The 23,141-nt window shown below is 45.5% G+C and overlaps 2 protein-coding genes across 4 annotated transcripts in view; one reads left to right on the plus strand and one right to left on the minus strand.

Annotated features, from left to right (window-relative positions):
- Nucleotides 1-23,141, minus strand: part of LOC136629139 (oocyte zinc finger protein XlCOF6-like) — a 913,937-nt gene that overhangs the window by 696,903 nt on the left and 193,893 nt on the right. The gene's annotated exons all lie outside the window — the stretch shown is intronic.
- LOC136629169 (gastrula zinc finger protein XlCGF57.1-like) lies at nt 138-22,522 on the plus strand. Of its 2 annotated transcripts, XM_066605328.1 has the most exons (8): nt 160-200; nt 3,142-3,168; nt 14,520-14,667; nt 14,931-15,044; nt 15,127-15,250; nt 15,333-15,397; nt 16,985-17,087; nt 21,145-22,522. In XM_066605328.1, the coding sequence occupies exons 3-8, from the start codon at nt 14,590-14,592 to the stop codon at nt 22,302-22,304; spliced, it is 1,644 nt and encodes a 547-aa protein (XP_066461425.1). In that variant the 5' UTR covers nt 160-200; nt 3,142-3,168; nt 14,520-14,589; the 3' UTR covers nt 22,305-22,522. The 2 variants fall into 2 exon arrangements, with proteins under 2 accessions (XP_066461424.1, XP_066461425.1); XM_066605327.1 differs by lacking the exon at nt 3,142-3,168 and having other exon boundaries at nt 138-200.

Here is a 23,141-nt window from a genome sequence, read left to right on the forward strand (position 1 = left end):
TTGTGATCCTTTCAACTCATCTAGCAGGAATCACAACTAGCTCAGCAGAGTTCCTGCATACACTGAGCAAAGCACCGTCTGGTCATGTGATCCTTGACTCCTCCCAAACATGTGATCACATGGTGATGACATCATCACAGGTCCTGGAAGCAGCTGCTGTCGGCTCTGCAGGTGGAGGTCTGTGTGTCCCCTCAAATAAGGTCAGTGTAGAAGAAGAGGATTAACCCCTTCAGGACTGCTCTAGGAGGATTAACCCCTTCAGGACTGCTGGGGGAGAGGATTATTAACCCCTTCCGGATTGGCAGAGTTTGGGCCTAAGACTCCTAGTAGCCCAGTAATCTGTCCTTTAGCCTCTGTGAGTCGGGGGCTTAGAGAGAGGGACAATCCTATTACACAGGGACAGACCCCACTGCAGGAGACACCAACCCCCCCGGCAGGAGGGTCCGGGACCCGGTGGTCTCCTATGGCTCCATCTATGATCAGCCATCCTCCTTCCATCATTATCTCTGCCATCCGTTAGCTCAGATCTCTTCTGGGGGTGCAGGAATCTAGGACAGCGCCCCCCGGGGGCTCAGCCTGCCTGGGGGTCTCTGTGGAGTCACAGCGGCGGCCGATATCACACTTGTCAGCGGGCGGTTTACACGGCGATGATTAATAACCGCATCACATGACTTCTGGGGGATCGTCCTCCTCGCGGAAATAAAGGAGCGCAAGAGTTTACACTGACTTACAGCGCACTCGCAGCACGACATAGGAGTAATTGTAAGGTCCCATTGAGAACATCAGGCGATGTGTTCCGATCTGCCATTAATTGGACTCGGGTCCTACAACAAGATTCCGGTATTCAATTGGGTGAAGAAAATCACGCTGAAAACATTATTGTTGGGGGCAGCGAGTGCGGACCCTCAGTGCCAAGCAACCGGTTTGACTTTGGGCTAACCCTAAGGGCGTTGTCCTGACGGGTCCCCGGTATTCACCCTTTAACCCCTGGACAGGGATCTAGACTTCTCTGTGGGGGCCGAGCAGGCGCTGCCTCTTGGAGTAGTCCCGCTGTGGTGGGCAGCTGACCCACGGCGGTCAGAGGCAGCGGTGCAACACATCGGGAAACAAACCGGTGCAAAGTAGGAGGCGGCAGAGAACAATCCACCAGGGATCAGAGCAGACTCAGATGTCAAAGACCTATGCTGGGTGACTGAGGAGATGCACACCAACACTCTGGCAAGGGAGGAGGGTCCCAGCTCACATAAACAGCAGGCCGATAGCCCATTACCCTGCAGCTGGGCTGTGAGCACTGGGGAGCATTAACTCCTGCAGTGCTGATGAAAACAAGGATCTGAGGGGCCATTCTTTCAGGAGGAACAGAGCAATGCCTGTGTCTGCCCGGATTAGCAAGAGGGCGGCAGGCAGGGTTAATAACTATGGTATTAGTGTATCTTGACGCCACTGGAACTAGGGGGTGGTGACAAGATACACTCCCACAACCAACGCCCCCCGCAGGATTGGCTGCCCAGGGCAGCCTCGGCCAAGTGCTACGCTGCTCACAGTCGGCCTAATTGCCGCTGTGCAGCGTTCAATGCAGGCAAATTGGAGCCTGCTGTTGTTCCGTGGATGATGTGTGCAGTGCTGCGTGTGTCTAGAGCTCCGCTGCTCTCACTCACCCCCTCCGGCACAGTGCATCGCGGTCCTCCATCTCGCACTCCAACAGTGTGGTCCGCTCCCTCCACCACTGGGGGCACAGGAGCTGCTCTCATGGAGTCCTCCGCTGCCTGCGCTGCTTACAAGGTCTGCGATCTGAAGGTCCCCCCGCTGAATATGCCATCAGGTGTCAGTGGGGCGGGCTTCAGTTCTCCCAGCTCCGCAACACTCACTCAGCCGCTGCGACTTTCTCGGGTGGCTGAAGGCAATTACGGCGACCAGAGGGGTGGATTTACATTAGGCAGCTGTGGGGTGCAGATTAAAAGCAGCAGCCGCCCATTAAGGCCTCATGTCCACGGGCAAATTAAGAATTAAAATCCAGAGCGTTTTTCCCGCACGCGGATCCGCGCCCCATAGGGATGCATTAGACACCCGCAGGTAGTTAAATACCTGCGGATGTCATTTTTCCCGTCAGGCGCGGGTCCTGCGTGCAGGAAAAAATCCGGACATGCTCCATTTTAGTGCGGGTCTCCCGCGGGGACGGCTACCACAGGCTTCTGTTGAAGCCTATGGAAGCCGTCCGGATCCACGGAAGACCCGCACCAGAAGTAAACTCACCTGCTCCGGATCTTCAATTCTTCGCGGCCTGATCTTCCTTCTTCGCGGCCGGATCTTCTTTCTTCGGCCCGGTGGATGTGCCCGGCACATGAGCGCGGCATGCAGATCTGCCAGGCCGAAGAAAGAAGATCTGGCCGCGACGGAGAGAAGATCAGGCCGCGAAGAAGGGAAGATCCGGAGCGTCCGGAGAGGTGAGTAATTCTTATTTTCATCCCTCATGTCCGCGGGGCAGGAGGGACCCACTGCGGATTCTACATGGAGAATCCGTAGCGGCCCAGATTTTCCCCGTGGACATGAGGCCTAAGGCCGACTGGCGGAGGGGAAATTCAGAGGAGCAGGCTGGGGAGATGATGACAGCAGACGGCTGGGGAGCGGCGGAGCCGACATTGCCAGCATCAGCAGAACATGAAGTCAGAGTGGCAAAGGGGACATTCACAGGAGCAGCAGCCCATTTATCCTGAGGGGAGGGGGGAACTTCACTGCAGCAGCCTGGGCAGATGATGTCCAGCCATTGCCCTAGGCAGCCAATCAAGCGGGACGCATTGTTTGTGAGGGTGTATCTTGTCGCCACCCCCTAGTTCCGGTGGCGTCAAGATACACTAATACCAATAATTATTTATGGTCAGGAAGTGCATGCTGAGACCTGTGGTTCGACAGGTATCCAGGAACACATCTTCACAGGTGTAGAATAATTGTGCTGGCTGGGTGTGGTTTTCTCCAGCCAGCCAATCTCCACTGGTCTGCTGCATATATATACCAGTTCCTCTGCATAAGGAAGCTGGTATCCCTTCACTCAGACCTGCGTGTTATGCATGTTAGGACAGTATGGACACCTGTTGTAACGGTTTGCATGTTGTATGAACCCCCTTTTCCCTTCCCTTTTTACAGGTGTGGCCTCCAGATATGTGATGTCTCGTAAGTTCAGATGGGTGATTCCTGACACGGTTTCCTGTGTGTCAGCATGGTGGCTGACTCTTTCCCCTTGGTATAAGGATCCTTTCGCTAGCTATGGCTTTATATATGTACGCATGAGAGTTCTGAGTGGAGTTCTGTGGTGTGAACAGCGACGTGTTCTGTGCAGGTGGCCGGACACGTGGTGTGAAACTATCCTGTTTTGAGTTGCATGCAGTTCCTGGTGTGTTGATGTGTAGTTGTGAACCGTGTCCTGTCCTCCTTTTGGGGATAGTTGTCTCATTAGATTAGCGGACTTTGAGATGATGAGGACCCTTAAAGTGGTCTTGCGGGCTTAAGTGACTTGGCCAATCCACAAACTAATACTTTGTATATATTATAGCTATTCTATCTGGTTATGTATGCGGGCATGATGGGTTCATGTTTTGAGCGTGGAAGAAAGGATGGATGTATCAGAACATACACGTCTCGGGTAGGAGGTATGCGTGGCAGATTGGATGTGTCATTTGCACCATTTCTCTGTGTGTGGGTTGTGCCTTTGTTCTATTCCCTATCCTTGTCTGTCATACATGTATCTCTGTGTTAGGCCCATATGGATAGGTCCTTTGCGATGTTGTGTCTGTAGGGAGGGTTGCCATCTTTCCCCCTCTGGGTTTTTGCACTTGTCTTTGCAGGCTACTGAGACTGAGGCCATCTGTGCAAGGCACAGTGGTTCTGCTTAGAGGTGACATCACGACCTCATACTCACAGCACGTCGCACTCGCAGAACATCGCACGGCATATGAGGGATTCTAAGGTCCCCTTGAGAACATGCAAGCCATTCATGCATTGGTGTCAGGCCCATAGGATAAGTCCTGTATTATGTGTCTCTGTTGGAGGAGGGGCTAATTTTTTTTCTTCTATGCCCTAAGGGTCCAGAGTAGAGATGAGCGAGCATACTCGTCCGAGCTTGATGCTCGTTCGAGTATTAGGGTGCTCGAGATGCTCGTTACTCGAGACGAGCACCACGTGGTACTCGTCTCGATTAAACGAGCACTGACCATTGAATTCAATGGAGCCGGCAATACAGCCGGCTCCATTGAAAGCAATGGGCTGACGGCGATTGCGGGATGAATTGTCGGGAAGGGCTTAAATATATAAGCCCTTCCCTGCAATTCATCCAGAAATGTGTAAAAATAAAAAAAATATATATACTCACCTGGTCCCGGCAGACGGAGTACAGCGCAGCCGGCTGCAGTCTTCCTGAACTGCTCTGAACAGCTGTGAGTAGTATTCAGCAGCCGGGGATTTAAAATCCCCGCCTGCTGAATGAGCTGCCTCTGATTTGTCACAGCCTGACCAATCAGAGGCAGCTCTCACTCACACCCATTCATGAATTCATGAATGGGTGTGCTGCCTTTGATTGGCTCAGGGGCAGCTCTCAGCTGAATGAGCTGTCATTCAGTAGCATCTGTAATTTGTAAAGTATCTTGGGGAGTATATATGTTTTTAGGAGATTCTTTCCACCAAACCAGGATATGATGGGGAGGTTGTACGCGGAGAGAAGGGAAGCTACCTCTGCTAATAACGGCACTAAGTTGGAGTCATACAGTTTTGCAAGGTTATTTGTAATTTTGATGCCTAGGTAATCTATATGGTTTTCTGACCAGACATATGGGGATATTTTTTAAATCTCTATAGCTCTGTGCAGAGGCCTCTTTTTTTAAAGGGGATGTCCTGTTATGTTGTACAGCTGGGACCTGTGGTTCTACAGGTTTCGATGAGCAGACCTTCACAGGTGGGGGTTAATTGAGCTGGCTGGGTGTGATATTCGCCAGCCAATCCCCCTGGTCTGCTGCATATAAATAGCAGCTTCTCTTGTCAGAGAATGCTGGTCATTTTATCATGTTTATGTATTCTGTGTTAATCCCAATCTGTGCTTGATGTTATGAATGTCTAGTCTGTAGTGTGTCTCTCACTTTCGCTGAGGATGGTCTGGACACCTGTAGTCCCTATCTGAATCATATGCAGACTTCCTCTCCCCTTGCCTTTGACAGGTGTGGCCTCCAGATGTCTGATGTCTTATGTGTGTGTCAGGTGGGTGATGCCTGACAATGTTCCCTGTATGTCAGTACAGTGTCTGACTCTTTACCCTTAGTGTGAGGACACTTGTGCTAGCAGTGGTTTATTTGTATGCATGTGAGCTCTGAGTGGGGTTTCTGTGTTGAGTTTCTCTGTCACCCTATGGTTTTGCACTTATTCATGATGTGCGATGCGTGTCTATGCAAGTGGCCTGACGTATGTGAACAGTGTTGTATTCATTGGGTCTGTGCAGGTTTCAGATAAGGTGTATGGACAGCCCTGTTCTATCTTGCGTGCAAGTCCCTGGGGTGTTGGTGTGAACAGCGACATGTTCAGTTTCTATTGAGGTTTCCAGATTTCAGGTGTGAACTGTCCTGTTCTGTGAGTTGGATTGAGCTGCATTCTGTCCTGCTGTGGATCGCTTGTCATCCAGGGATGGGTAGGTTCCTAGGTTCCAGCGCGGGGTCGTCCTTATCGAGACGATCACCCTGCATGTATTCAGGTTTCACGTGGTGGTTGTTCCTTTAGAGTAGGGATATATTTTGTAAGCCCATGAGACTAGTTCGCAGTCATACCTTGGTGCTGAGTGTGCATTTTGTGTGTATTTATGACATTTGTGTGAACGCTGCTTTGTATCCATGCTGGGGTGTTGTGCCCTGGTGTGCCCGGCGGATGTAATATTTACACAAATAGATGTGATAGTGTAGAAACCTGACCAAGCTCTACGGGAGAGAGATTTTGTGTCCCCCTTGATGAAGATGAGGCCCCAAGCACAAATCGTCCCTTTATAGACCTCAGGGACAAAAAGTACTAAAGACCATCTAAAGACATTTCTACAAATAATGACATGTTTCTTAAATGTGTCCTCCGTGAATCGGGAACACATGAAGATCCACCCTCCTTCAGGAGGCCAAACTAACCGGGAGAATTCTGCTTTCTTGTAGTCTTTAGGCCTCATGTCCACGGGGAAAATCAGGCCTGCCACGGGTCCCTCCTGCCCCGCGGACATGATGCCTAAAAATAAGAATAAACTCACCTGCTCTGGGTGATGCGTGTCTCCCCTTCTTCGTGGCCGGATCTTCTTTCTTCGGCCCGGAGGATGTGCTCGGCATGCCGGCAGCGTGCCACGCGCATGCGCCGGGCACATCCGCCGGGCCGAAGAAAGAAGATCTGGCCGCGAAGAAGGGAAGAACCGTATCGTCCGGAGAGGTGAGTTTAATTCTCCCGCGGATCCGAACAGCTTCCATAGGCTTCAATAGAAGCCTGCGGGAGACCCGTACGAAAATGGAGCATGTCCATTTTTTTTCCTGCACGCGGATCCGCGCCTGACGGGAAAAATGACATCCGCAGGTATTTAACTACCTGCGGGTGTCCAATGCATCCCTATGGGACGCGGATCCGCGTGCGGGAAAAACGCTGCGGATTTAACCCCTTGAGTGGCACGCCCGGAAATTTTCCGGGACCAGCTCCACTGCCCATAGCGATATAGCCCGGAAGATTTCCGGGCTATGTATCACTATGGGAGCTGCAGAGCACAATGCCACAAGCTGTGACAGTGTGCTCTGCCTGCACAGTCCCACAGAGAACAAAGCAAGGGCTATGAACAACAGAAGCAGCAGATATTGCCGATCTGCCGGCAAACTCCTGCTTCTAATGTCCTGCTTTGTTTATAGGTTGCTATAGAGACCATCGGCTTGTCAGAAGCAAGCCGACGGTCTCTGTGGCAGGGAGAGCTGGTGCTTGGCTGTCAGAGAACAGCTAGGTACCAGCTCTTACAGCAGAGATGAGAGAAAACCTCTGATCTCTGCTGTGTTAACCCTTTACATGCTGCAGTCTGTGACTGCAGCATGTAAAGGGTTGTCACTGCAGCATGTAAAGGGCTGTCACCATCGGACCCACCCCCAGAATGTGATCAGGGATTCCTGATGGGTCTCTGTGGAAGTCCACTAGAGGGACAAAAATTTTAAAAAAGTAAAAAAAAAAAAAGTGAAAAATTATTTAAAAAATTAAATTAAATTAAAAACACGTGTCTCCCTTTACTTTGTGAAAAATTAAAAATAAAATTACACATGTGGTATCCCTGTGTCGTAATGACCAGAGAAGGAAGTTAGTACATTATTTAACCCCTTAATGAAACGGTCCCTTTTTTTCTTCTTTCGCCATTTCTTTTTTTTCTCCCCCCGTTTAAAAAATCATAACTCCTTTATTTTTCCATCGACGTACTTGAGCAAGGGCTCATTTTTTGCGAGACGTCCTGTAGTTAACGTTGGTACCATTTTGGAATACATACGACTTTTTGATCGCTTTTTATTGCATTTTTTCTGGGAGACAGGTTGATTGAAAAAGTGCATTTCTGACGTTCTTTATTTTATTTTCGGATTACATTCACCGTGGGGGGTAAATAATGCACTATTTTGATAGATCAGACATTTACGGACGCGGCGATACCAAATATGTGTTTTTCTTTTATGATTTAGATTTTTTTATTATAGATATGGCAAAAGGAGGGTGATTTAACTTGTATTACTTTTTTTCCTCTAATCTCCCTACGAATTTTTTCACAAAAGTTATGCTATACATTATATATACCCAAAAATGATGCCATCAAAAAGTACAACTTCTCCAGCAAAATAACAAGCCCTCACATGGCCGTGTCAATGGAAAAATGAAAACGTTATGGCTCTTGGAACGCGACTGCAAAATTAGTTGAAATTAAATGATTGGCCCATTTAAAAAACCTGCCCTGATGGGCACGACAGGGGGGTAAGAAACCCGCCACTCAAGGGGTTAAAGGCCGTGGACATGAGGCCTGAAGACTCCTCTGCATCCCTTCCATTCATTGTATTTTTTATTGGGAAGTAATTGTTGTGCCCAAGTACTGGGTACCCTTTTTTTTTATTTGATGCATGAGCTTTTGGGGGACATTAATGCCTAATATTTTTGACTCTGACAGTTTGATAGTATAATATGAAGGAGTTCAGATACTGCTCTGAGGGACTCTAAGGGGGAAGTTCACATTAAAACGATATCATCCGCAAATAGTCCGATTTTTTTTTTTTTTATTTTTTTTATTTTTTTTATTTTATTTTATTTTTTTTATTAATGGTGTCTGAATGCCAAGCGGACCCCTCTAATATTGTTCTCTATGCGAATAGCTTCTGTTAGGGGTTCTATTGTCAGAATAAATAGGGTGGGCTTCAAAGTAGTGTGGAGACCCAGCAGCACTCACCATCGCCAGTTATGGGGAGGTTTCTCCTTTGGATATGTTCCCGCACGCCAATACAAGATCGAATCCAGATGCAAACTATGCGTCGATCAAAAAAGCATCCAAGGCAGCGGATTCTGATGCAAAGTTTATGCATCCATTAGGATGCTTCTTTATTCCTCAAACATCATGCAGTAAATGCGACGTTTTGACCCGTTACATGGGCCTTTGTCAAGCTATCAGTGACAATGTATCCACTTAAATATACACATTACCCAATCAATAACATTCATTTAGATTTCTTTGATCCTTGTCGTTCTATATGTTTCTAATATTTTTTAACCTTGTATAGTTTTCTAATGTTTTCTATTTTGTTTGTTTTGTTGCAGATGTTTTAATCAGCAACGGTTGGGTTTGGTCCTTGGTGTCTTCAGTGTCTACTCTGGAGCTCCACTCTGATATTCCAAATTCAATTTTGATTTATTAACCCTTTCCAATCCACTGTCTGACGTCTTCCTACATTCTGATTGATGCTTGTACAGCTCCAATGTCAGAAGACGTCCGACAGGGTATTCTTACCGTCTATTGCCAGCCACTCCGCTGTCAAAGTCTCTCTGGCGCACACATACTGGCTTTAGCCAGCAGATGGCACCATTGGATAATAGCAAAAAAAAAAAAGCCTTTTAAGAAGCCCTGAATCCAAAATTGGATTGGAAATTGTTAATGTCGGCAGTTGTTATTGAATATATATATATATATATATATATATATATATCTAAAATATCTTTCTATAAAAATTCACCTTTATTCTCTTAATCTGATATAAAGTATAATCAGGAGCTGATTTCTGTGTACGGTGTGAGTTGATCCCTGGTAGTGGGAAATTGACGAGGGAGTCCATGGACAGATGGATTGTTGAACTTTGTATTTCAGCGCATCTCTAATTATGGCTTATGCCTTTATAATGAGGGGTTAGGATTAGAGATGAGCGAGCATACTCGCTAAGGACAATCACTCGATCGAGCATTGTCCTTAGGGAGTACCTGCCCGCTCGGAAGAAAAGGTTCGGCTCGGTGTTATCTAAAGCCCATTTACATGCAACAATTATATCGCTCAAAATTAGCTCAAACCATATCTTTTGAGCAAAAATTGTTTCGTGTAAATGCTACCATCGTTTGCTTTTCGCTGAACAATGATTTTTAGTTGAGCTTAAAATCCATTGTTCGGCCGGAGTGGGACCGCATGCTGTGTTTCTCCATGGGAGCACTGATAACATTGTATTGAGCTGCAGCCCCATGGCAGAACAAAAGAGCTGTATGCAGAGAACAGACCACTTGCTGTTCTCTGCATACAGCGTGTGGAGGCTCATTTACATGCAAATGATGTTAATAGGCTACTAATGGGCAGTAGTGCCCATTAGCAGCTTATGTAAATGATCGCTCAAACTGTCAATCATCCTATCTTTTGAATGAATTTTGAGCCATCCTCTTTGTATGTAAATAGGGCTTAAGTCTGGCTGATCATGTGATTAGCGGGAGCCATCTGATGTAATCTTTGACGGCCATATAAGCAGATCCATCCCCACGGGGCATGTTGCTTCCTCTAGAGGTAGGCGGACAGCAGAGTCCTCATGTGACAGCAGCCGATCGGCATCATGGACTGACCGGGATGGGCAGGAACACAACTATTCTTCCCATGTGAAATGACAGAATGTCCTGCGCAAAATGAGCCCTCGCACAACTACACTGACGGAAAAACAAAAAGTTATTGGGCTCAGTAGATGGCGGCAAAAAACAATTTTAAAGAATTAAATCTCTTTGAAAAAAATAAGTAGTACAGCAAAACCTAAACTCTACAAGTTTGGTATCGTAGTAATCGTACCGACCCATAGAATAAAGTTATCAGATCATTCTTGTTTCACTTCACTGTAGAAACAAGACGCACCAAAAGATGGCGGAATTTCGTTATTTTATTTCATTTTACTCCACTTAAAATTTTTTTTAAGTTTTTCAGTACATTATATGGCACATTGTATAGAACCATTGAAAAATACAACTCGTCCCGCAAAAACCAAGCCTCATACAGCGACTCAATGGATATATAAAGGAGTTACGTATTTTTCTTTTTTTTTTTAAAGGGGGGGGGGGGGACTGAAAATGGGGGAGAAAAAGGGGCCGTGTCCTTAAGGGGCTAAATGCGCCCAGCTGTGCAAACAGCTGCTGGCACATTCAGTTGTTCTCCTCACAGCTAGTATAAACACGCCGCGGGAGAACGTCCTGCAGTCTTTTGAAAGATAAGTGAAATACAATCAAATGGAATGTATTTTCTCAGTCTTTCAGCTGCGGAACGATGGATTTAATGTGAACTAAAATCCATCATTCAAACAAAAAGTGCACGATGCCTGCGTTTACATGTCACGATTAGCGCTTATTTTCAGACGTTTAGAGGAATTTTGAGCGATAATCGTTGCGTGTAAAAGGGCCTTATAAGACCAGCTCTGCCAAAATATTTCACCAGAACTCTGGCAGCATCAGCAATATAGGAACTATACATGCCAGTAATCTGAGGCACATACGATTATCCGACCTTGTTACAAGAGTGAGATAAACAGGTTCGTACATGGTTGATCCGCTGGGTACTGTTGTATTATGTCACCACTGGAAGCAAGGTGTGGCAACATAATACAGCTGTCAGACAATTTAGTAACTCCCCCAGCTTCTGATTGGCTGGGGGCATGTGAAAGGCTGGGGGCCTGTCACCGGTAAGGCTGGGAGTGGCGGCCTGCTCTGAAGGTGTGGCACTGTTCCCAAGCTTCAGCAGAGGCATCCGCTGATGACAACTCCACTCTCCTGCCTCCACTGCCCTCAGCAGCTGTCACGGGCACCGCTGCCGAGAAGAGCTTGGGGAGCGCAGTCAGCAGCCGCCCCCCCTTCACCCCCCCCCCCCTTCCCCGAGCTCCAGGGCCAGCGATGCAGACTGGTGCACTTCGCTGCCCAATGGAGAGCAGCGTATGCATGTGCAGGACTTGCAGGTGGCAGCTCAGAGGGGAGGCCACCGTGTGTGGGGGGGTGGGCTTTTGCGGTGGGATGGAGAGTTAGAGTTAGGGGTAGTTTCACATGGAACCATTTATAGCTAATAATGTAAGCCTAACACTGAAACTAACCCTAACCGTACAGCCCACGCAAAACTCCTTTCACTGTAACAGCCATTTTTTCCCTATATGCATCACCGTCTGCCAGAATAAAAATCAACGAAATCTTATCACCACCTTTCGATATTAAAAATGGGACCCGCCAGGGTTGCCCCCTGTCTCCTTCCCTATTTGTGTTGGCTTTAGAACCTTTTCTTCAATCTATCAGATTAGACCCAGAAATTCGAGGCTTAGACTGGGGGAAACATTCCCTTTCTTCCGCGGCCTTTGCCGATGATATTGTATTTTTAATAACCAATCCAGAGAAAGGACTAACCAAACTTGAAACCGCATTGATCAATTTCGGAACTTTTTCCAACTTTAAAATTAATTTCACTAAGTCTACGGTCTTGAATATTTCAATCCTGGAAGCACGCTATAGAGCCATTAAAGAAAAATCACCCTTTAACTGGGCAAACAATTCGATGGACTATTTGGGTATAAAATTGACCAAAAAAATAGAAGACCTGTACCAAGCGAATTTCCCCCCACTTATTGGCCACATTAAAAATCTCCTAAGGCACTATGACATCCCCCTAATATCGTGGTTCGGGAGGAAAAATATTTTAAAGACCTATATCCTCCCAACAATACTTTATAAAATTAGAATGATCCCAATCCATATACCAAAGAGCTTTTTTAAAACCCTGCGATCAATTTTTACAGGATTCGTATGGAGAAATAAAAGACCTAGATTGGCATACAGCCTTATGACTAAAAGAAGAACTGAAGGCGGAATAGACCTACCCAACGTAGCAGAATTCTATGAAGCCGCCCAATTAGGGTATTGGATGGATCTGGCGTCCCCAATAAAAGACAAAACACTAGCAACGTTGGTAGAAACCTCGGAAGGAAGATCATACTTGAAAAACTTGTGGTTCCCTTCGAATATTGGAATTAGGTCGAAAAGCTTTAATCCCCTCCTAAAAGGCCCTTGCGAGGTATGGTCTAAATTAAAAGATTCCTTAGCACCTACTCCATCCCCAGGCACCCCCATCAGAGCCATCCCTAACTTCCTTAACACCCCAGCCGACCCGGCCTCCCACTCTGTGTGGGAAAAATTTAAAGAAAACAAGATAGGAGTTCTGCAAGCTTTGGCGCATAAAAATGTAGATGAAATCTTAAAAGAGCTCCTCCCAGGACATAACCTCTCATTCCTACAACAGAACTATATAAAAAAATCACTAACAGACTTCTTCAAAAAATTTAACTCAACAAGACCACATACAAACTTTGAAAAAATCTTGTCAGACAATAACCCTAAACTCAGGAAAATTTCATATATTCGAAAACAAATTATCACTAAGCCCTCCCACACCAAACCCAACTTTCTCCAGTCCTGGGAGAAGGAACTGGGTATCTCTCTCTCACCATCAGATATCAAAACAATCTTGACGACCTCCTACGGCATCTCGCCCTGCGTAATTGCTCAAGAAAGCCATTACAAGCTGCTGGTAAGGTGGTATAAAACCCCCCAGTGGCTGGCTGCCTACAAATTAACTCCAAATGGTAATTGCTGGAGATGCGGGAACGAGGTTGGATCGTATTCTCATATCTGGTGGAGCTGCCCGATCTTGACCCCCTTCTGGACAGAGGTGGAGGCGACTCTACAGAAATTTTCACCGGGACTACATATCTCCCCTGAGATGCTGTTCCTTTGGAAACCGTCTGGGGAGTTCCATCCGAGGAGAAATCCACTCATTGCCTTCCTTCTAGATGCCGCCAAAGCATTAATTCCATTACTATGGTTGCAGAAGTCCCCCCCCTCTCTAAATCAGTGGATGGAGAGGGTAGACTCCATAGCTAACCTGGAGGAACTCTCCAGTTGGGCCACCGGTTCTCAAGAAAGATTCTGGAACACATGGGGTCCCTGGCGACAGCTGAGGTCCACATGACGAGCTCTTGGACCTAAGAGTTGGGGTCTCTCACGGGATGGACGGCACCCTCCTGCTTCCCTACACTAAATTGACCATAGCACCATCCCATAACTCATAGAGTTTCTTTTCAGTTAGTTCACTAGTGGGCGGTTCCAGTCGCCTTTCCACCTCTCCCCCCGGTACCCACTTAAAAGGGAATACACTACAACCTGCTCTTCGTACGCATAGGACGATGTTGAAGATCTATATCCCACGCAGATATTTCAGCTCTAACTAGAGCTGATCACCAACCATACAGTAAGCTCACAAGAATCCCTCCCCCCCCCCCCCCATCCTTTACTCACCTACCTTCCCCTTCTGTCTGTCTTCCTACCCTATTACCCCACCTCCCATTGCCTAACAACTTTATAGTTAAAGTGTGGTTACGCATCCAAATCGATCCGGTTGTCTATTAAAATCCACACGCCTCGACTTTTTTTTTTCTCTTCTTTTTATGACAAAAGACTGTCCTCTGGTTTACCAATTGCATCTAAACAAAGAGACAATTACACCATTCGACCCGAAAGAAGAATCCTCTTCAAGTTTCATTTGCAGTTCTTCTCCTTCATCCAAGTATATACTAAGAGGACACGGGAAACACAACCCGGATATTTGTACGATGCAAATTGATATTGTCATTTTATAGAATCTGTCTATGTCATATGTTATGTCTAACAAAAAATTGTAATAAAAATCTGATTTAAAAAAAAAACAAAAAAAAAAACTCCTTTCACACTGCTGTGGGCCCTCTGAGCTGTGTTGCGTGGCCAGCCAATCGTAAGCTAGGGGCATGACAGGGGCGTTCCTCCATCTAAGCCCTGTCAAACCCCTAGCTTCTGGAGGCATCAAGGTGCAACAGTACCAATATGCTATCTCTGTGTTGATATCTCCTCCAATGTTTCCACTTATTCTCTTCAGTAAATGTATTTTGTACTTTGGATTTCTGTGGTTTTTATATTGAATCATCTTTCTGTCCCCTCAGGTCCCCGCAGTATAGGATCCTCTGTTGTCCTTCACTGCATAAGAGAATCTTCCTGATCAACTCATCAAGGATGGAGAAGGACAGAAACAAAATGGCAGAGAGTGTAATAAATCTCACCATAGAGATACTCTTCCAGCTTACTGGAGAGGTGAGAGATTCTGATGTCACATTACATCATTTTTATCTATGGTAATAGCAGATTATGTCATAGGAGAGGGGAGAAATTCTGGTGATGTCACATTACATCATTCTTATCTATAGAAATAACATGATGTCACTGTAGGGGGAGAGATTCTGATGATGTCACATTACATGATTATCATCTACGGTAATAACTGATGATGTCACTATAGAGTTGATGGGCTCTGGAAATGTCTGCAGTTATATTTATTAATGTCTCCCCATATACAGGATTACACAGCAGTGAAGAAGACCTCTAGTGATGGCTGTCGGGCCCCTGAGGACATCAATGTACAGAAGATTTTAGAACTCACCAACAAGATGATTGAGCTGCTGACTGAAGAGGTGACACTGCAGGGAATGCTGGGACATTATACAGTAACAGCACTGGAGGCTTCTGGGTGATGACTGTATATTGTGTTGTCAGGTTCCTCTAAGGTGTCAGGATGTCGCTGTCTATTTCTCCATGGAGGAGTGGGAGTATTTAGAAGGACACAAGGATCTGTACAAGGACGCCATGATGGAGACCCACCAGCCGCTCCCATCACCAGGTAATAGACGGGACTAAATACACGGGGACTTTATTATCTGTATATAAAGAATGACTTCAGTGTCTGTCTGTGTTTCCTGCAGTTCCATCCAGTAAGAGAGGCCCACCAGAGAGATGTCCCCGTCCTCTTCTCCCACAGGACCACCAGGTAGATGGAGATGTCCCTCTGATCTGTAGGCTGTGAAGCTCTTGTCTTCATTCTTATTAGATGTCTTCTCCTTGTGTGATGAGGCCGGTGGAGATGGCAGGATTCCCGCTGACCAGAAACATTACATGTTGTCTGGATCTTCTCCCAGTTTTCTGGCGGTGGAGACTGCTGGTGGGAATAAGGAGCCAACAGGTTGGATTTATATCTATCTGCTCCTTTATTTCCCCTGAAACAAACAGCGGATGTGTCTGGTAGACGCTGATCTCCATGGAGACAACGTGCAGCGTGTCCAACCATGCCGAATATACATCTGTAAAAGAAAGCAAGTGGGTAGGAGAGCGCTCTAGGCAAAAGGTCAATATAAATAGCTATGACAGATGTCAAACAAACAATCCAGAGGTATCCCCCCTAAACAGGTGGGGAACTGCAGACCCCAATAAAATCAAGCACTCCAACAAGGTGCCAAGGGAGCAAAGACCAATGCAGTTTTAGAAAGCCGCTTACTTGGGGAGGGATCTCCCTCATGTATATAAATTCCACACATTGTTGTTAGTATATGCTTGAAAAAGGCATCTGAGGATGCCGAAATGCCTTGCAATACCAGCCAGACCACGTGTCCATTGGGTCTGTATTTTGTTTGTTTGATTTCTATGTAATCGCACCATTAAATCTCCAACAAGAAGATTTGTGAAAGTGTCTTGATTGTCAGGTATCCGTGAGAGATCCAGCCCGGCAGAAAACCCTATCCGTTGGCAATTTACCTACAGGCACACTACTTCTTTGAGGGGTCTCCACACCAGGAGATCCCTCTTCAAGTAAGCGGTTTTCTAAAACTTCATTTTTATTTCACATCAATTGCTTTATTCCAGATAAACTGAAGGAGTGCGGACTCCATTTTTGTTCAGCCCCATAAGTATATTTGGGGTACACTGCATTGGAATATACAAATAATTTCACTGAAGCAGGAGAATCTATGTATTTCTGTTACGCCCTTTCACAGCGTTAATTCTTATTGATACCAAAGATTAAAAATGCAGGGCACCAGCAAGGTCCCGTGGTCCTCCCCAGGTGAGAGGCACAGGAACCCAACACAAACACACACTTGAAACTCAGACAAAGAGAAATGAAAAGAAAAAGAAAAGCCTAGTAACACCCGGAGTATGGTGGCCACTTAGGTGGGGTGACTGATACTGGTGTTTGAATTATCACATATGTCCTGCAGGCTACCATCCAGGCTGCAGGCTATATTTGATTTTTCTTTCTTTCTTTTCTTTATCATTTGTATTATCTATGAGGTAACTGGGAATGGTCCTTATTAGCACTAAGTTTTGGAGGGACGTAATAGCAATATAGCAAAGAGTTAGTCTATTCAGACAAGGCTATATAGATTGATCCAATCCATTAGAATAGTGAGATAGGGGGAGGGAAAGCTTTGTTATCCTTTCATCAAGAGAAATCTATACTAGGATGTTATAATATTGGGTCATTTAGGGTTGTAATGATGATTAATGATCTTTTCAGTTCCTGTAAAACCTTCCACATGACTTCTCCAACTTTTTGCTGACTTTTACCAAATTTGTCTCACAGCTTTTGTATCCGGATGAAGACCTGACCAATATTAATACTACAGAGACAAATGTGAGGGTCGATCAGCGGTGTAAAGAGGGGATTCCTACAGGTAACTGCCCAGGTGAGTAGTAACCACTAAATACAGCAGAGAAGAGTCACAGATTCTCCTCGGTCAGCGGCTGCTGATAGTTATGTAGATTTATAAGCTCTGGGATCTGTCAGTTTTCGCTGGATGCTCCCCCATTCAGCCAAAGTACAAACTAAATGTGGATGACATGTGATACCGTTATAGGTGATAACACACGATGAGCATTTATAATATGGGTGTAAAATCCATCTGTAGTGCGGATATATAATATATCTATGTGAACGAGGCCGATTCCGTCATCGTTTGCTTTCCAATTTTAAACTAAGGAACCATTAGCTCCTATTAGACTCCTAGACTCCAGATTGTGGAGACATAGACCCGGATAGCAGAAGATTCCTTGGAGGATGGAAGGTTGGTGCTATGAGTGTCAGGAATGCTTCTCTCCAGGGACTGGAAGGAAGAAACCTGGATGCCGGATAATCGTTATCATATAACAAATCTCACTGCAAGCAGGAAAGATTTATATAATGCTAGGAAACGTCCACATGAGGGCTTGTTTTCGATGGGCAGGTTATACTTGGCTGGTACCATTTAATATGCAAGCAATATTAAAAGTGTGTGTGGGGGAAGGACATCCAAAAAGAAGCTAGATTTAGCAGGTGAAGATCAAGTAGTTCTCCAAGAGGAGATAGGCTGGGCTGTTGCTGTAAGTTGCAAGCTGGAGACCCTTCTTAAAGAAGAGCCAAGCGGTGATGATGCTCCAACACTGCCCCAAAGAAGTTATTGATATTGTGTCTCTGAAGAGGGGTCTGGTCCGACACCCTTTGATGGCATGGGTAGTTATTCGATCAATTCCTTATCTGCCCATTAGATGCTGCTGTTGCACCATCGCTGGAGATGAATGGTAGAACGACACTGGACCCTTTTGTGACCGTGAGCAGTGATGGGGCTAGATTACCCAATTAGTATTTAGAGTAGGAGGAGCTACTTAATGCTCCCATTAGCTGGAATCTGGTGTATGTTATGTGGTGTACACTGGGATTGAGTGCAATTTCGGTCCTGCTGTATGGGCTGCTACATTAGGGAAGAGACCCTGAATAGTCATGAAAAGCGTGGTGACTGGAGTGATCCAGAGAACAGCCCAAGGAGTGGGCAAGAGGACTTTCCCTCCAACTTCACCAAAGTTTTTGTTCAAGAACAAGATTGCCCATGTGTGCGAGGAGAGGGAGTCTCCCTTCTTCACGAGTAGAGCAGCGGAGACAGCTGCAGATAGAATGGCTGCAATTGATGTCAACCAGGCCAAACAGAAACACGCCTCAGCACTCCTACACATTTACTATCTGAATAAAATTGCACAACTATTAGTTATACCACCCACATAAAAAAGCAAGGTTCTTAGCTCATATTTTTATCAAAAGATAGAGGCCCATCTACCATATTTAGGTGAACCTTATAAGATGGATTCTTCATTTTTAAAGGCATCTCTCTTTGGACCCAAAAACCATCCAAATGAATCTTCACTGTTACTATACAGCTCGGTATCCTGGTTCCCTACTTCCCTCTACCCTGGTTTGTAATAAAGTGCATGTGGCTCTAAGGAATAATAATAATAATCTTTATTTGTATAGCGCCAACTTATTCCGCAGCGCTTTCAAGCATTGGATAAATGCAAAACAATACAACAATTACAATGTGAGGTACATCCAGTTTGAAACAACTGGGGTGGGGGTGGTACAGGAGGCGCAGGGGGGGGGGGGGAGGAACGAGGCATGGGAAACACAGGCAATAGGGGATTTCATGTGGAAATCAGTTATTAGAAAGCAAACAGGGTGTGGCAGTAAGGACGTGCAGGGGTAAAGGTCGTATGTGATAGGCAGGGTGGAAGGTGTGGGGAGCCACATGGAGGGGCAGGGGACTAGGTCAGGGGATTTGGTATGCTTCGCTGAAGAGGTGCGTTTTTAAGACACGTCTGAAATTTCATGCATTGGGAATTGTCCGGATGCCTTGGGGTAGAGTGTTTCAGAGGATGGGTGCTGCTCTAGTGAAGTCCTGTAGGCGAGCATGAGAGGTTCGTATTAGAGGGGTGTTTAGTCTGAGTGTGTTAGCCGATCGGAGTGAGCGGGCTGGGTGATGTACGGACAGGAGGGAGGCGATGTATGGTGGCGTGGCGCCATGCAGAGCTTTGTGGGTGAGGTTGAGGAGCTTATATTTCCTTCTGCAGTGGATAGGCAGCCAATGCAATGACTGACAGTGCAGAGGCATTTGAGTAACGATAGGAAAATGAACCTAGCTGCCGTATTTAGTATGGATTGGAGTGAAGTGAGTCTCGTGCGGGAGGGGCCGATGAGTAGCGAGTTGCAGTAGTCAAGTCGGGAGTGGATGAGGACGGCTACAAGTGTCTTTAGCGTGTCTGTGGTAAGAAACGGATGTATTTTAGCACTATTTCTGAGGTGCATGTGACATGTTTGGGCCAGAGCTTGGATATGGGGATTAAAAGAGTGGTCAGAGTCCAGTGTGACCCCAAGGCAGCGGGCATGCTGTCTGGGGGTTATGATGGTGCCAAACACTAGAATGAAGATGTTGAGTGGAGGTGGGTTGGAGGGCGGAAAGGCCAGGGGGTCAGTTTTAGAGAGGTTAAGTTTGAGAAAAAAGGAGGACATAGTGTTAGAGACAGCGGACAGTTGGTAATATTTTGGAGAAATTGTTCAGAGATCTCACGAGAGGAGGTGTATAGTTGGGTGTCGTCAGCGTAGAGATGGTATTGGAGGCCGAATTTGTGGATGGTTTGTCCAATTGGGGCAATATAGATAAAGAAAAGAAAGAGACCAAGGACCGAGCCTTTGGGTACCCCAACAGCGAGAAGAAGTGGAGAGAAGATAGAGCCAGCAAAGATGACACTGAAAGAGCGGTCAGAGAGTTAGGAGAACCAGGAGAGAGCAGTGTCCTTTAGACCAATAGAGCTGAGCATAGTGAGGAGGAGGTCATGGTTGACAGTGTCAAATGCAGCAGACAGGTCAAGGAGGATTAGTAGGGAGTAATCACCTCTCGACTTTGCAGTTATCAGGTTATTTGTTACTTTTGTAAGGGCAGTTTCGGTCGGTCGAGGAGTGAGTTGTCAGAGAGAAAGCGAGTAAGGCGGGAGTAGACCAGGCGTTCCAGTAATTTGGAGATAAAGGGGAGGTTTGAGACGGGTCTGTAGTTGGCATCATTAGTCGGCTCCAGGGGTGGTTTTTTAAGCAGAGGGGATATGATGGAGTGTTTAAATAGGGAGGGGAAAGTGCCAGAGGTTAGGGAGAGGTTGCAGATTGTGGTGAGGTGAGTAATGAGAGCTGGGGAAAGGGACTGGAGGAGGTGAGAGCGTCTCTAGCGCAGGTGGTGGGGCGGGCAGCGGAGAGCAGCCTGGAGACTGCTTCCTCTGTCATTGGTTCTAATGTAGAGAGTGAGTAAGTTCTGGATGCAGTGCTGAGGAAACTGGGATCAGGGCTAGCCGTGCAGTTTTCAGAGATATCTTTTCAGATGTTGTTGATTTTTTTTTTTCTTTGAAATAGGCAGCTAGTTGTCCAGTGGTCAGGTCTGTCACGGGGACCTGTTCTTTGGGGCTGAGGAGGGAGTGGAAGGTCTCCAAGAGTTATTTTTGGTCGTGGGATAGTCAGGAGACAAGGGAGGTGAAATAAACTTGTTTGGCATGGTGAAGGGCTTGGTTATAAGTTTTAAGCATAAATTTGAAGTGGAGGAAGTCTGCCGGCAGCTTTGATTTTCTCCACAGGAAGTGTGTGCGACGGATAATACCTAATACCACTGACTCACAGAAACGTTTATAGTTCTCCACCGAGCATTTACTAGAAGCATAATGACACTGACATATGAACCTATGAAGATGGAGGCTTTGCCACAGAAGAGAAAAACTGCTGTTGGCTGAACACCATGATCTACTTACTGGACCTCACTTTGTTAGATTGTGATCTGTTTGCTTATGACTGTCTAATTGCATTTTGCTATGTGACTTGTAATTTATGTATAAATGTTCTAAAATATCAACAGCACATTTACTTATGTTCAATAATAGTAAAATCAGCTTTATTACTGGCAGATAATGGTACCGGGAAACAGAGCCGTCTGATGCCTGCAGATTTTGAAGAAGATGATAATAGAAGACAAGATACATATGAAGAACCTGTAATTATACCAGATATCCCCTTAGCCCCTCACTGCAAAGATCCATCATCTGATGCTATAAAGGTCCCATCTTCTAATTCATCACAAATTGATAAGCAAAAGAAAAATCACAGTAGACAAAAAAATCAAATTATGCAAAGAGGAGAGAAGCCGTATTCATGTTCAGAATGTGGGAAATATTTTTCACTGAAAACACTTCTTCTTAAACATCAGAGAATTCACACAGGGGAGAAACCATATTCATGTCCAGAATGTGGGAAGTGTTTTTCAAATAAATCAAATGTTGTTACACATCAAAGAACTCACACTGGGGAGAAGCCATTTTCATGTTCAGAATGCAGCAAGTGTTTTTCAAAGAAATCACATCTTGATACACATCAGAGAATTCACACAGGGGAGAAGCCATTTTCATGTTCAGAATGTGGGAAGTGTTTTTCAACTAAATCATATCTAGTTAAGCATCAGAGAACTCACACAGGGGAGAAGCCCTATTCGTGTTCAGAATGTAGGAAGTGTTTTTCAAAGAAATCACATCTTGATACACATCAGAGAATTCACACAGGAGAGAAGCCATTTTTATGTTCAGAATGTGGGAAGCGTTTTTTAAATAAATCCGATCTTGTTATACATCAGAGAATTCATACAGGGGAGAAGCCATTTTCATGTTCAGAATGTGGGAAGTGTTTTTCAACTAAATCAGATCTTGTTATTCATCATAGAATTCACACAGGGGAGAAGTATTTTTCATGTACAGAATGTGGGAAGTGTTTTTCAAATCAATCAAATCTTGCTAGACATCAGAGAACTCACACAGGGGTTAAACCATTTTCATGTTCAGATTGTGGAAAATGTTTAACTAGCAAAGTAAATCTCCTTGTACATCAGAGAACTCACACAGGGGAGAAACCATTTTCATGTCCAGATTGTGGAAAATGTTTAACTAGCAAAGTAAACCTTATTGTACATCAGAGAACTCACGCAGGGAAGAAGCCATTTTCATGTTCAGTTTGTGGGGTGTATTTTACTCAAAAATCACAAGTTCTTAACCATTTAAAAATTCACACAGAAAGGTAACTATTTCCTTTTTTTACATTGATCTAATTAGCAAATGTTACAAGGAAAAACAAATATAAAAAGTTGATTTCATGTAAAGCATTTCTCTTACAAAATACCAGTTTTAATTGTGTTTTTCTGGACATTTTTTGCCATTTTTTTCAGCAAAAATTACCATCATTGGATGTTAACTAGAGATGAGCGAGCATACTCGGTAAGGCAAACTACTCGAGTGAGTAGTGCCTTATTCGAGTACCTGCCCGCTCGTCTCTAAAGATTTGGCTGCCGGCTCGGGTGAGCAGGTGGGAGCGGAGGGGAGAGTGAGATCTCCCCTCCGTTCCTCCCCGCTCTCCCCCGCCGCTCCCTGCCCCCCGCCGGCAGCCGAATCTTTAGAGACGAGCCGGCAGGTACTCGAATATGGCACTACTTGCTCGAGTAGTTTGCCTTATCGAGTATGCTCGCTCATCTCTAATGTTAACTAAAAGTCATTAAAGAGTTATTAAATATGCTGTAAACAGTGGATTCCAGCAATCGCAGCAGGGTGTAGGTTTGGAACTTCTTACTCTGGGATTTTTCTAACAACTTTTTTATTAAGGCAGCTTTACATGATTGTTAGTGCATGCAAAGTTTGCGCGTAGAATGCGTGAGAATAGAACCCATTTATATCAATGGGTTCATCCTTGCTAGTTTTTTTGTGTGCGTGAAAAAAACAACACAACAATTGCTCAATACGCTGCCAGATGTTCGCTGAAAGCCAATAATTAAATCTAAATTTCCGTTCAAACAATGCTTTTCTGGGCCTGCGTCACACGAGCGGATGCGTATTTATGCTGTGTTTTTGCTGAATGAGCATTGTAT

This window comes from Eleutherodactylus coqui, chromosome 5, assembly GCF_035609145.1.
Source record: "Eleutherodactylus coqui strain aEleCoq1 chromosome 5, aEleCoq1.hap1, whole genome shotgun sequence".
NCBI lineage: Eukaryota > Metazoa > Chordata > Amphibia > Anura > Eleutherodactylidae > Eleutherodactylus > Eleutherodactylus coqui.